The following is a 14,478-nucleotide window of genomic DNA, read 5'->3' on the forward strand; positions in this document are numbered from 1 at the left end:
AATCTGTACTTTCTCTCCGCAAATTTCTCTCATTTTTCTGTTTCTCTCCCTCCCTTTTTACTTGAATGTCATTCGTTTTACTCAGCCTCAATGCTTTCGTCTTATCCTGCTTAGTTCTTTCCCTGCGTCCTTGCCAGAATAACACTTTTTTCCTACTCTCTGTTACACTGCCTTCTTTTCTAATTTTCCTCATTATCGTTCTCAGTATTCCGTTCCGTAGCTCCCTTTCCCACTTTCTTCTCTTGTTATCCCTGTTTCTGTGGTTGCTCCATGCCCATTTCCTCTCAGCTGTCTCCCCTTTTGTCTCTACTTCCCTGTCTCCCGGCCTTTCGATTCACATCTCCCTTTTCTCTTTCCGTTTCACACTGCTTGTATCTCACTTCACCTCTCACTGTCACTTCTCACAATCTGTCTCTATTCTTAACTCTCGTTGTTCTCTCCTTGCCTCTCCCCTTTTTATTTTCTCCGTAACTGCCCACTCATTTCTCATTTTTCCATTCGTTTTCCCTCTCCGCCTGTCGCTGCCTGTCTTTTAACTAACTCTGTGTGTGTGTGTGTGTGTGTGTGTGTGTGTGTGTGTGTGTGTGTGTGTGTGTGTGTGTGTGTGTGTGTGTGTGTGTGTGTGTGTGTGTGTGTGTTCTTACCTAATTGTATCTTTACAGGAATGAGTCAAGCTCGTGTGTGTGTGTGCGTGTGTGTGTGTTCTTACCTAATTGTATCTTTACAGGAATGAGTCAAGCTCGTACTGTCCCGTGTCTTAAACCATATTTATCGGTCATATCCTTAAATTTGTGAATTGTTTTGGCACACACTATTTCATTCGGTAGTGCATTCCATTGATCAATTGCTCTGTTTGGGAAACTGAATTTCCTTACGTCTTTATCACCTCTCTTCTTATGCAGTTTTTTGCAGTGTCCTCTTGCTGATGCTTCTCCATATGTTAAGTAATCATTTATGTCTATTTTCTCCTCTCCTGATATGCACTTATATAGCATTATCATGTCACCTCTTTTCCTTCTCTCCTGTAGTGTTGGTAGATTCAGTTTATTTAGTCTTTCTTCGTAGCTTAGGTCCCTTAAGCTTGGTATCCATCTTGTAGCGGCCCTTTGAACTTTTTCAATCTTGTCTATATGCTTTTTGAGATGAGGACTCCAGACTATTGATGCATATTCCAGGGTTGGTCTAATGAATGATGTTATTATCCTTCTTAGCATGTCTTCATTTATGTATGTGAATGCTATTCTCATATTTGCAAGCAGTGTATACATGTTCCGTACCTTCTCGCTGATGTAGTCAGCCGGAGATAGTTTGTTATTGATAATCACACCTAGGTCTTTCTCTCTTTCTGATGTGTATAGGGTTTTATTTCCTAACTTATAATCCCAATCAGGTCTGTGTGTGTGTGTGTGTGTGTGTGTGTGTGTGTGTGTGTGTGTGTGTGTGTGTGTGTGTGTGTGTGTGTGTGTGTGTGTGTGATGAGTAGTTTCCTCTTAGTACTGTCCACGGGCTCGTCATAGATGTTATTATTAACCCGCAGGGTGGTGATACGTATGTATGGGCCTTTATTATTTAATATTCTTATAGTGGACCAGACTTTACGTAATGGTGTTGTACGAGTCACCGTGGACACAAAGGACCGCCAGGAGTCACGTTTGGCCCTTCTTATTATTCTCCTTGCCTCAGCCCGTGCCTGTTTGTATGCAATAAAATTTTTCTCAGTGGGCTGACTATCAAAAATCCTGTATCTCCTATTGCGTTTTCTTAATGCTTGTCGGCAATCCGGCGTCCACCAATGTGCTCTATGCTTCGCCTGAACTGTAGAAGTCTTGGGAATAGCAGCCTCAGCTGCGTGTAATATGGAAGTAGGTATATTTTCGACCTTAACATCTATGGTCTCCCCAGATATATCTAAATTGGCGATCCTTGAGAAGGATCCCCAATCTGCTTTCTTATAGTTGAATTTTGGAGGTGGAGTGTCCGAAATGATGTCGCGTGTATAAGAAAAGAAAGACAGATGGGTAAATGATCACTTCCCAAGGAGTCGTCGTAAGGATTCCATAAAAAACCTTGATGTATACCAGGGGAGGCCAAAGATAAGTCAATGGCCGAAAAGTTACCAGTACGATCATCTACACGAGTCGCTCTACCATCGTTCAGAAGACAGAGGTTGGACTGTAGTATTAGGTCGGCTACTTGCTCCCCACGACCATCAATCCTCAAGCTACCCCATTGATAGTGATGGGCGTTAAAGTCGCCCAACACTAACTTATTCCCAGGTAGATGTTCAACTACTATCCATTTCATGGACCGTGTATCATGGTTTTTCTCAAATATCTTTCAAACTAATCAATTGATCGGTATGATACTTTGACACAGTGTACATGACACCTCCCGCTAATTTTTGGTAATATACGGCATTGCCAAGTGGTGTTAGTGAAGGCGTTTACTCTTGACGTTTAAAGGCAAAGTCGCGTGAGTCGCCAGACTAATCAACACAATCGAACGTCCGCTACCCCCATCCCCTTCCTCTCCCTCCCTACCTCCCTCCCTCTCCCCCTCTCCCTTCCCCCTCCTCATTTCCCCCTCCCCTCCTCACTTCCCCCTCAACCCTCATTCCTGCTGGCCTTCCCGTGCCCCCCCCCCTCTGTCCACTCTATCATGTTATAATGATTAGTATCGGGTATCATAAATACAGTATGTTGTTGTTTGTAGAGTCTGTGTTCATTTAATCATTGTTATTGTATGTCCTGAAGTTATATAAACGGGAGTTGACTAAAGAGCGTATGACCGTCACCTTATTCACCCAATATAATGTGCCTACTATCACGATCTCTTAATTCCTTTACCCCCCATATCGACGTGTTTACTACGAGCAGGTAAGATAAGGTATCCAAAATTAAATCACACAGTTTAACTTACAAACCAGTACGGTACGGTATATAATCAACACAACATAATAGGGCCGTAATGGATTTATGAAATTCTCTCTCTCTCTCTCTCTCTCTCTCTCTCTCTCTCTCTCTCTCATAATAAATATCATAATAGGTAGAAAAGTGATGCAAACAACTGAGCATATTACAGAAAGTTTATTCACAGTCTTCGTCACTATCAAGGAACAAATCATCCTCGGAATCACTCTCGATGTTGATAATTACGGGATCTACACGCTTATGGATGTTATCCGTGCACCAGTACTCATCCTCGAAGGCTCTGGACCGTCTCACTGCACCTTCCCACACCTCCCTTGTTGCGCTAAGCTTGGCTTCCTCTATCCTGGCCTGCAGATCTGCCCGAGTGAACCGCTGCAGTGAGGAACGCACATGTTTTTTCATTGAACCCCAGACCTGCTCAATGGCGTTGAGCTCAGGATGAGCTGGTGGCAGTCGGACGACTTCATGACCCCATGCACGGATGACGTCATCAATCTGGTACAGCGGTTGTGGCCGGTTCTGCTTACAGATCTGCAGCAACTCAGGGCGTGTGGCGTGTGGTGGGAATGGTATCTGGCGGCACGTCAACCATTCCACGATGCCTGCTTTGATGGTGGAGGTGGTAGGGCAGCGACTTTCCTCACTCAGCTGGTTGTGGTATGGCGCATTGTCAAGCACCAGCACTGATGGCTCAGGCAAGGCTGGAAGGAGCTGCGACGTCAGCCAGCGGAGGAAGAGATTACTGTTCATTTCGCCGTGATAGTCACCACTTTTGTTTTTTGCTGGGAAGCACAAGAATGCATCGTCAGCAAAACCGTCAGCTGTGCCCGCAGCAACAACCACAAAGCGCTCACCCTCTCCAGGCGGGACCTGACGACTGTAGGCGGCACTGGTCGCAGGCTGTGAGGTGTCCACCCACTCCTTGCTGGGATGCATCCTCGTGGTGAACCATGTCTCATCAACGTATACCACTCGTCTCCCCTCCTTCCGATATTCCCTGAGTGATCGGAGAGTGCCAATGCGCCAGCACACAATATCAAGTGACTCCTTGCGTACGTACATTTTCCTCTGTGAGGTCTTATAGCGCAACCCCATGCTGTGTAGTAATCGCCACACCGCTGTGTCTGAGGTTTCACTAGGGATGATGTCCTTTTTCCGTAAGTCGTCTGTCAACGTGCTAATGGTGAAAGTATGTTTCTTAGCAAATTCACCATGTACATGGCGGCGTATGGCACCAATGGCAAAATTGTCAAAGAGACGTGGTGTGGAGGTGGGTGTCGGTGTGCCTGGTGGTGTTGCAAGGGAGTGTCTGTCCCAGGTGGTGGTGTTCGTGTACCACTGCGAGAACCCGGGTTGCGGTGTACAAGTGCACGCACTGCTCCCACCGTCATTCCCATGACATCTGCTACGCGATCATAAGGCCTGTGCAGGAAAAACTACAATTGTAGAATACATACAGAAGCATGCAGTTAAAAACAATAACATAGTCTGTAAAGCATTCGTGAAATATTAAAGAATGTCACAATACTGTTGTTGTGTTTTCATAAATATATACTTTCAATAGATAACAACCTATTTACTACAACGAGTGTAGCAATTATTGAATGGATAATGGTGAGCCACCGTTTTGTATACTACGGGTGAGATGGAGACAAAGTAATAGATAATTTGATAGGGAGATAGATGCATTGATTGATTGAGTGACCAATATGTGTGTGCTTTTTGCGTGTGAGTGTGTTGTTATGTATTTATACACTTGAAGATTCACTTACCTATTGAGATTAATCCTTAATCTATTGTTAGCTTTCTCCATTCTGTATATGGTTAGGAGTCGGAGTGCAATTGCATTTCTGCAACGACGCGGACACAGTAACATAGCGGCCATGACAGCGATGAGGCATCCGTGTCCTTCACTAGCCTGATGCAGTCAGTAGGTATACTACAAGTGCTGCAGCCGACAGACAACCCCGCACCTGACACCCTCGTTGGGAAAACTTAACCATTAGCCTATTATGGTCGTTAGGTCAGACCACGCTATATCCTTTTCATTAAGAACTTTCCAGTTATCTGCTACTACTGAATAATATAATGGTAAACGGTATTTTATTGCATATTGTATGTTACATACAGGTATTGAGGGAATGCTGAGAGAAAGAGAGAGAGTGAAACAGTGAGACAGAGGGAGGGAGGGAGAGAGGGAGGGAGAGGAAGGAGATGGGGGGTAGCGGACGTTCGTTTGTGTAGATTAGCCCTGCAGGGCTCACGCGACTTTGCCTTTAAACGTCAAGAGTAAACGCCTTCAGTAACACCACTTGGCAATGCCGTATATTACCAAAAATTAGCGGGAGGTGTCATGTACACTGTGTCAAAGTATCATACCGATCAATTGATTAGTTTGAAAGATATTTGAGAAAAACCATGATACACGGTCCATGAAATGGATAGTAGTGAATTTAAAGCATCACTATCAATGGGGCCGTGTGGAGTACAGTACAGAGAGCAAATAGACAGATACGTGTTATTAAATTTTACTCTGCACGCGACAGCTTCCAGAGTAGAATTTAGAATCACTTCCGTTTGTGGGTGTGATTTGTGGGTGTATATGGCGACTCCGTGACCTTCATATCTTCTATACGAGTGGTAGTGTTTTAACTGTGGAGGATCAGGGTGATCCTCCAGGCGCGTCTCCTGTAAACAAACAACGTCTGGCCTGTGTATTGACAGCAAGATTGCTATATTTGGTAACTTATTCCCGACACCTCTACAATTCCACTGTAATACAGTGAAAGCGACGGTTTAAGATTTACGAGGGTGGCCAGTGCTCTTAGTTTTTTTATGCCGCCCTCCACCAGGCGAGTGGCTACCGGGGGACCTTTCCCGGTGCTTGCTCGTGGAGATCTCCATATTCTCGTCAATAACAAGGCTCCCAGAATCCATCGAGGAAGAGCTATTCTTTCTCTCGCTCGCTGGACTAGGAGCAGGAAGGACATGAGGACGTGACTGTTTGGTGAGGGTGGTCAAGTTAATTTTATCTGACTTGTCAGGCTTCTGTTTTGGCCGCACTGACTGCGAAGGAGCAGCGGCAGCCTGAGAGTATGAAGTGGCAACAGGGATGTCTGTCAGAGAGTTGGAACGTACAGGAGGCTTAGACCGAGAGGTAGGGCGTGGGGCATGAGGAGCGAATGTTAGGTCAGTCTGTGTCTCAACGGTGCACATCACGGGACGGGACACAACCGCCGATGCATAGGAGATATTAGGCTTGGGAGTTGCATGCAACTCCTTCACCTTCTTCCTTGCATCGTAAAAGGAAATGCCCTCAGTTGCCTTCACTGTGCAGACCTCTTTCTCCTCCTTCCACTTGGGACAAGCCCTTGAGGAAGTGGAGTGAGCATCCTTGCAGTGAAAGCAGCACTCAGTCTCGGATGTACAGTTGTCAGCAGAGTGACCTACAGTCGCGCACTTGCCACACACAATGTTGGAAGCCCGACAAGCCTTTTCGTGGTGCCCATAGAGTTGACACTTTGCACAACGAAGGGGGTTCGGGATGTATGGTCTGACATTTACTATTTCATATCCAACTTTCACATTGGTTGGGAGAGATACCTTTCCAAAAGTCAAAACAACTGTTGCGGTCTTCGTCCTTATGCCTTCCGAAAATCTTGTGATGAATCTGGCCTCTATTACATCTTGCTAAGCAAGTTCCTGTACGATTTCTTCCTCCTCCATAAGCACAAGATCCCTGCAGGTGATAACACCCTTGCAGGAATTCATGGCGTGCGGGATCGTTTTTTGGACATCGTGACAGTGGAACTTCCTCAGTTTAAGCAAATCCTTGCTGAGTTGAATTCTTGGTTTTTACGAGAAGATCTCCACTCGCAAGTTTTTCACTTGTTCCACCTCTCCTGCACACCCATCAATCACCTTCTTGATGATGAAGGGATTGAGGCTGGACAGGGGAGTGGAACTAACCGCATGAATCATGACAAACTCGGCGTTGTGTATGTTAATGTCAAGACGGGTACGTGTCTGGGGCCGTTCAGTCTGGGGGCAGTCCGTCCGTGCAGCAGTCGGGGGTCGGTCAGGACTACCTCCCCCCCTGAAGGGGGGGGGAGGCAGTAGTGGCGTCCGCCATAGTTACCACTTCCCCCGTGAGGGGGAAGTGGGAAGAAAGAGAAAAACAACCAAGGGAGAAATTGCCCGGAGAAAACACACCTAGTCTGAGATTACCCTCTCAAACCACTCTCGGGAGGACGCGCCTGTGTGTCACTCACCCCAGAGCGATCAGTGGGGGTACACTCCAGAGGTGAGTAAGCAAAGGCAATCTCAGTAATTAGATATAGACACCTACTATATCTACTAAGGCCAGGGAGGAAAATGAGGTCTAGCTAACCTAACTTTATTGAAAAACGCCCTAGTGGCGAGTAAAAGGAAAAAGCTAACGCCGGTGAGGCAACCCTGCAGCTAGAGGAGAGCTCAGAAACACGTCTTCCTTCTCCACGACCATTCATCAAAGTCGCCTGAGTGTGAGTGTCGCCGTGACCAGGTGACTGTGTCAAGTGTCGCTATCCGCACCCTGTCTTATTTATAGTAATATTTCCTCTACAGACTCCCAATCTTGTTTATCCCCTTTGTGATCAGTTCAGTGTATATCCTGCCTAAAAGTGACACATAGACAATACCATATATAATTCAAGATATCCCTGTATGAGCATTGTAGTGTGCACTGAGTGTAACTATATTTTGTGGTGCTGAATGTTAACTCTGTGTCTCTGTTCCCCTGTATCTCAAATATCACTCTGTGTTGTATTGTAACGGTTAGAATTAAGGTTATAGATGTGTTAAGGTGTACTGCCTGGTTTTTATGTCCTGTTCCTTTGTTGGTGCTTTACTTCCGGTCTAGAAAGAGGACCCCGCTTCAGTCGCTAGTGTTTTTAGGACGAGAAGTCGCCTTAAAAACACCAGCATAACACTGGTGGCAAGCGGTGGTTCTGGATCCGAGTAAAAGCACGGAGGAACGATAAAAGGAAACTTGTACAATGGCAGCCAAACATCACATTCAATTGCCGAAATTCAACCCGGACCAATGTAACATTGATGAGTACTTGGATATGGTTAAACCCCTCTTAGACATAGGGTTCGACTCAGACAAAGAAAAGATTGCAGTCACATTACCTAACCTGGGTAAAATAATCGCCACTGTCACTCCGAAAATCGTCCCGAGACTAAAATGGGATCAATTCAAACAAATTGTGAAACAGGCAGCGACGCCATCTCTGGGCACAGTTGTAGCCTTATCGCAACTAGACGCCCTCACATACGACGGAAGCCTCGATGACACCTTCATCCAGGCTAGGCGGCTCGTCACCGCTGCGTACCCGGGCACAGACGCAAAAACCCGGGAACAACTCATATTCCACAAACTCCTCAGGACCCTCCCCGGTTTCATTAAAAACCACTTCATAATAAATGAACCGACGGGAGACCTGGATAAGGAAATCAACCTAATAAGGCGCCTTCTAGCCGTCCACTCCTCCCCCAAACGCATCGGGAACATCAAGCAATTCCCCACGGATCTCATCCCTGTAAATCCGTGGGAATTTTCTCCTTGCTGCCCTGAGTGCCCAATCCACGACATTCGTGAACAGCTAAAAGTTGCCAGGCGCAGCAAAACAACACAAGAGCGCTTACAAGCCTCCCCACCATACGCGGATTGCCGCAAGCCTCAAAGCAGGAATGTAAGACGAGGAAGGTACAGAAGGCGCCCCCTCACTGCCCCTACATCCCACCGTAATGACGAGGGCCACCTCACATCTCCCCCAGTCCACGACAGGGGGAAACGTCATCTTTCCTTTTCCTTTCCTCTCACTATCTCTTCTATTTTGCCCTCCCCTATTCCTACCCCTATTCCTAACCTTCCCACCTCACACACCACTTTCTCCACTACTACCGCCTCCCCCCTTCCTATTCCTCCCCAACACAAAGCCTGCCTCCCCCTTCACAGACCTCCTAGAACCCTTACCTCATCTTCCCCTAACCTACTTCCCAAAACCGCCGCCTCCTGTCTACTCCCTCCCACCAACCACCCCACACCACCCCCCACCATCACTTCCCCGCCACTCATTTTCCCGCCAACACAGCCAACTCATTCGCCTTCCCTATCACACCATCCTCCTCCTCACTCTCACCTGCCTCTCTTTCCTCGCTCACCTCCCCCACCCCACCCTCAACCTCACCATACCCACAAACCCCTTCCCCCACTTCACCCTTACCTGACCCACCACTATCTTCCTCCGATTCTGATCCTTCACCAACCTCACCTCCGCCTGCATCTCCTCCGGCTACCCCACCTCCTCCAACCCACCACTCTCAATCACCGCCCGCTACGCCCACCACCAACGCTGCACCACACCACCCATCACCAACTCCCACCTTCACCGCCGCGGAAACAACCACCACCACCGTACCACCACAACCAGAGACGAAAATTGAGAGGGTGCTATAGCGCCACCACGACCGCCCACCTGTCAGAATCCGAGGGACCCCCCACCTTCTCCGCCTCCTACGCCGGACTGACCACCCATCCTCCCTCCGGCTCACTCTCAACCCCCATCAGGAGCCTAACACCTTCACCACCCACTGGGTCAGCCTCCTCCAACACCTCACCCCGGCCCACCAGACATCCACCTCCACCACCTACCACCTCCAGTCACAGGGTCGTGAATTTTACAAAGCGGAGGGTGGTAAAATGCCCGCCGCCGGACCTCCCACCTCACCACCCCCCACCCCACCACCGGGCCGCCAACGCACCACCACGCCAGGAGGATACAACATTGGGGTTAGTGACCCCGATCAAGAGGGTCACCAGGACACTAAAATCCTGAGCCCCTGTTCCCCGCAACCGCCCCAACACCAGGTGACCAGGGAAAGGCAACTACCTTGCAGGCGGGACAACCATCGTCAGAAAAGGGGTGGGACTGAACTAGCTTCAGTCCCAGGTAACATCGTATTGACGGCAATTGTTACACGCTGTAGGGCAGGAGGCCCAAGACTACGGCCTAATAAAGTGTACGAGGGTAAGGCGACCCAAGGCTCCGGCCTTAGTACACCCCAGAGAGAGAGTTGCCACAGTGCATCCCTCTCCTGCTGTTCTACCCTACAGGAGCAACACCGCGCCGACAGTCTCTATATGTGGCGGGGAAGGAGCGGCCTTGTACGCCCTTCAGTTGCTTCTGGTAGGAAAGATCAGCTCCCGGCTACCGCCAGAGTACGTACCAGGGAAAAGAGCCCCTGCTATCGTACGTGTAGCTTTTCCCTACTACGGGAGCAACACCGCGCCACATTAACACTTTTTTCGATTTTCATCTTTCTTCCTCCAGACGATTTTCTTCAACTCTGGAGAGAAATTTCGTACTGGAGGGGTTAGATAGTGTCACCATCAACCCCTTTACTACGAGGGGATCTCCTAAGCTGAATAAAATCGTCCGGTTACCTAGAACAAAGTAACTAAGTCATTCTCTGTCTGAAGGGGTTATTGTGTCTGTCCCATCATCCCGAGAGGGTTTCTTTAAGCTCCAGGAAATCGTCTAAAGGTAGCAAAGTGTAGCCTAAACATGACGTCAGCACTTGGTCTAGGCGCCACAGATCGAATCCCGGAGGTGAACAAAGGTTTTTATATCATATAGACGTTTTATATTTTATATTTTGCAACTTTCAGAGGCATTTACTCAGCTTTAGGAGTCTTATGGATAGGCTTAATCAAACGTATCGAACCTCCCATGTTAGAAAAAATAGCTTACAGAAATGCGTCTCGTACAGAAGAGGCGGAATAGACAGATCGAGTGACTAAGATATTGAATTATGTATATGAGTGGTTTTGTTATTTTTATTATTATTATTATTACTATTATTATTATTATTATTATTATTATTATTTCAGGCAAATGTCCCAGGCTTCTAGACTGGCTGACTAGCGAATATTATTAAGTCTCCCGTGGCTCCGTGCTCCTTCCACTCAAGAGCCTGCACTTCACGCATTCCACGCACAAGATGGCGCCACCGCTGCATTCCTGCGAAGACGAGAGGTCAAGAGGACGACACTTGCTTTTTGTTTGTTTGTTTACTGTAATTGTTTAAAGTTGTGATCCCTCCAACTTGAATGCTCAGTTGTAACTATAGATAACTAGAATACGATGCTAGTCACGAAGAAGGGCTATGAAAAGATACAGAGCTCGTAGTATTGGCTGGATGAATCACTCTTGCGTGATAATCAAAGACGGTGAATAAAACCCACACTTGTAGACGAAGAATATAATTACCAAACAGTTTCGGTGGACACTGCCACCATCTTCAGTGGTCAAGATAGTGAGAGGGAGTGACGTACTGATTATACAATGGTTCCTTTTTATGCCTGTGTGTGTGTGAAAGGGTGGGGTAAAGGTGAGGTGGGGTGGGGTAGATTGTAAGCGGGGATTAACCCAAGGGGGATTTTGGGGGGGACATTACCGGACAGGTCAGGTGTAATTCCTATCTAACCTTACCTGTGTCGTAGCAGGAAGGGTGGGGTAAAGGTGAGGTGGGGTGGGGTAGATTGTAAGCGGGGATTAACCCAAGGGGGATTTTGGGGGGGACATTACCGGACAGGTCAGGTGTAATTCCTGTCTGACCTTACCTGTGTCGTAGCAGGAAGAGACATGTCCCTTCCTGCTACCTTCCTGCTACGACACACGTAAGGTCAGATAGGAATTACACCTGACCTGTCCGGTAATGTCCCCCCCAAAATCCCCCTTGGGTTAATCCCCGCTTACAATCTACCCCACCCCACCTCACCTTTACCCCACCCTTCCACACACACAGGCATAAAAAGGAACCCTTGTAGTGTCAGTATGTCACTCCCTCTCACTATCTTGACCACTGAAGATGGTGGCAGTGTCCACCGAAACTGTTTGGTAATTATAGTCTTCGTCTACAAGTGTTGGTTTTATTCACCGGCTCGTAGTATTTTTTTCTTTTAACTAAGATACATGAAATAAGCTGCAAAAATACGAAAATACGAGCTTACTTAATGTAAATGAATTATAGTACGTTCAGGATGGAGGGAAGGCATTTTGTATTTTGTTTGTGATGTTATAGTGCAGTGGTTCCCAACCTTTTTGGTTCTGTGGCCCCCCGAGAAAATTATGAGAAGCTCCATGGCCCCTATATAACTCAGATCGTATATTTATATATTTTTAATATTTGATATTGTGCAGAAAACGGTAATTACCCCAATATACTTAAGGCTAAACTAGCACAATAAGGTATATTTCATACTTGATTTCTGTCAGGTTTTACCCAGACCAAATAACTTATAATATCTTATATTACCAATAAGGCCCATGGCCCCCCAGTCAATGTCCCATGGCCCCCCAGTCAATGTCCCATGGGGGCCATGGCTCTCAGGTTGGGAACCGCTGTTATAGTGTCTCTCAGGATCCTAGGATCCTGTCTCGGCTGAACCAAATTGTCTGGCGTCAGCTGGAACATGATGCTAGAGTTATGTCGGTTGTGAGGGGGTTAATGGTGACGGTATTGACACTGTCAGGCTCCTATGACTCACTCAGTCGAATAAAATCGTCTGAGTCAGCTGAAATGGGGTACTAGAGTTGTCCCGAGCATCACTCAGGGGGTTAAAATCCTAACCCTCTGGTGCTTGGGACAACTCTAGTATTCCATTCCAGCTGACAGACGTTTTTGTTCGGCTGAGTGAGTCATAGGAGCCTGACAGTTACTACACTCACCCATAACCCCCGCATGACCGGCATAACTTTGGTATATCATGTTCCAGCTGACGCCAGACAATTTGGTTCAACCAAATTGTCTGACGTCAGTTGGAACATGATGCTAGAGTTATGTCGGTCGTGAGGGGGTTAATGGTGACAGTATTGACACTGTCAGGCTCCTATGACTCAGTCAGTCGAATAAAATCGTCTGAGTCAGCTGAAATGGGGTACTAGAGTTGTCCCAAGCACCAGAGGGGGGTTCTTAACCCCCCTCTGGTGCTTGGGACAACTCTAGTACCCCATTTCAGCTGACTCAGACGATTTTATTCGACTGAGTGAGTCATAGGAGCCTGACAGTGTCAATACTGTCACCATTAACCCCCTCACGACCGACATAACTCTAGCATCATGTTCCAGCTGATGCCAGACAATTTGGTTCAGCCGAGTGGGTCTGGGGCCTGGGGGGCACTAGATGAAAATATCCAAAAAATATTAAAGGGGGGGCTATATCAATTTTGCCACAGGAGGTATACCAAAATTGGACTTTTTAATAAAACCCCCTCCTCTCTCACTCCCTGTGTTTTGTATATACCCCTCTCTGTCTGCCTGTGGTGTGTCTGTCGCACCCTCTCTGTGTGTGTGTGTGTGGTGTGTCTACTGTGTGAAGGTGGCTGTGTACGTGTCTTGTGTGTCTACTGTGTGAAGGTGGCTGTGTACGTGTCGTGTGTCTACTGTGTGAAGGTGGCTGTGTACGTGTCGTGTGTGTGTGTATGTATGTAGTAGTGTGTGTGTGCGTCTTGATGTGTATATGTGTGTCTTGATGTGTATATGTATGTAGTACTGTGTTTAAGTGTCTTAGTGTGTGTGAGCTGAATTGTAAGTATAGGGCCTTGTGGTTTTAAGGAAAGCCTGCTACGCAAACTTCCCTCAGCCACATTTTAAAGAAACCTCTATCACACCGGGACTTGAACCCGGGTCTTCCTGATTACCAGGCCAGCACCATGCTGACCCTGCTACCGCGGCCCCACAAGGTTAGCGGCTAAAACTTCTACTGTATTTTATTTCTTTACATGTTTACAAAAAATGGGAAATTGAACAACATGCACAGACTAAACTAAATTATGTACCTATTAATGTCGCTTTAGGTGGAGATATCTCGAAATTTCCTGAGCTACTTGGAATACCTAAGCCTGCAGTTTAATGCTAATCATGAACAAGTGCTATGGAAAGAATATAGAGCAGTTGCTACTTATATAAAGGGAGAAAGTAAAAACTGCAACTTAGACTGCTAGCGAACGGCAGGACTTAAACGATTAACCATATATTACATAAACTTAACACACTGAGTGACACAGAAACTAAACATATGATACAAATTCTTTAATGAAACTTATATGAGAGTACAAATGACAAAATATACACTGCACAGGAAGACAGTACAGTACTCATTGGTTATACCTTCTGTGAGAACTGAGAATGAAAGCCTATCTGTTGTACCGATTTATAAACGGAAGAGATGAATCGCTAAATTTGATCCACAGTAAAAAATAATAATAATAATGAATACATAAAACAATAAAGACAAACTATATAGACTACATGTCCACCCTAAACTGACAAAAACCTGGCATCTCTCCACCTTGAATGCTGAGCTGTTTCTAAAGACTAGATTATCATGCAAATCACAATGAAGATCTATGGGGAGGATGCAAAACCATAATACTGTCTTATTCTGCCACTTAGATACAGGAACTAAGCAGCAGAAGGACTAAAATTTGTCAAGGTGAGCC

The 14,478-nt window shown here is 46.6% G+C and overlaps 1 protein-coding gene across 1 annotated transcript; it reads right to left on the minus strand.

The window, feature by feature from the left end:
• Window positions 1-3,086: 3,086 nt before the first annotated feature.
• LOC145396799 (uncharacterized) lies at window positions 3,087-4,025 on the minus strand. Its single transcript, XM_080270091.1, has one exon. It carries the CDS (start codon window positions 4,023-4,025, stop codon window positions 3,087-3,089), a length of 939 nt encoding a protein of 312 aa, XP_080126217.1.
• Between the last annotated feature and the right edge of the window lie 10,453 nt (window positions 4,026-14,478).

The sequence above is a fragment of the Coenobita brevimanus genome, chromosome 4 (genome assembly GCF_032717465.1).
Source record: "Coenobita brevimanus isolate Jiangsu-jjx chromosome 4, ASM3271746v2, whole genome shotgun sequence".
Classification (NCBI taxonomy): domain Eukaryota; kingdom Metazoa; phylum Arthropoda; class Malacostraca; order Decapoda; family Coenobitidae; genus Coenobita; species Coenobita brevimanus.

Bases quoted from the DNA above. Each gene is read 5' to 3' on its own strand.
- LOC145396799 (XM_080270091.1), bottom strand. From the start codon at position 4,025: ATGGGGTTGCGCTATAAGACCTCACAGAGGAAAATGTACGTACGCAAG.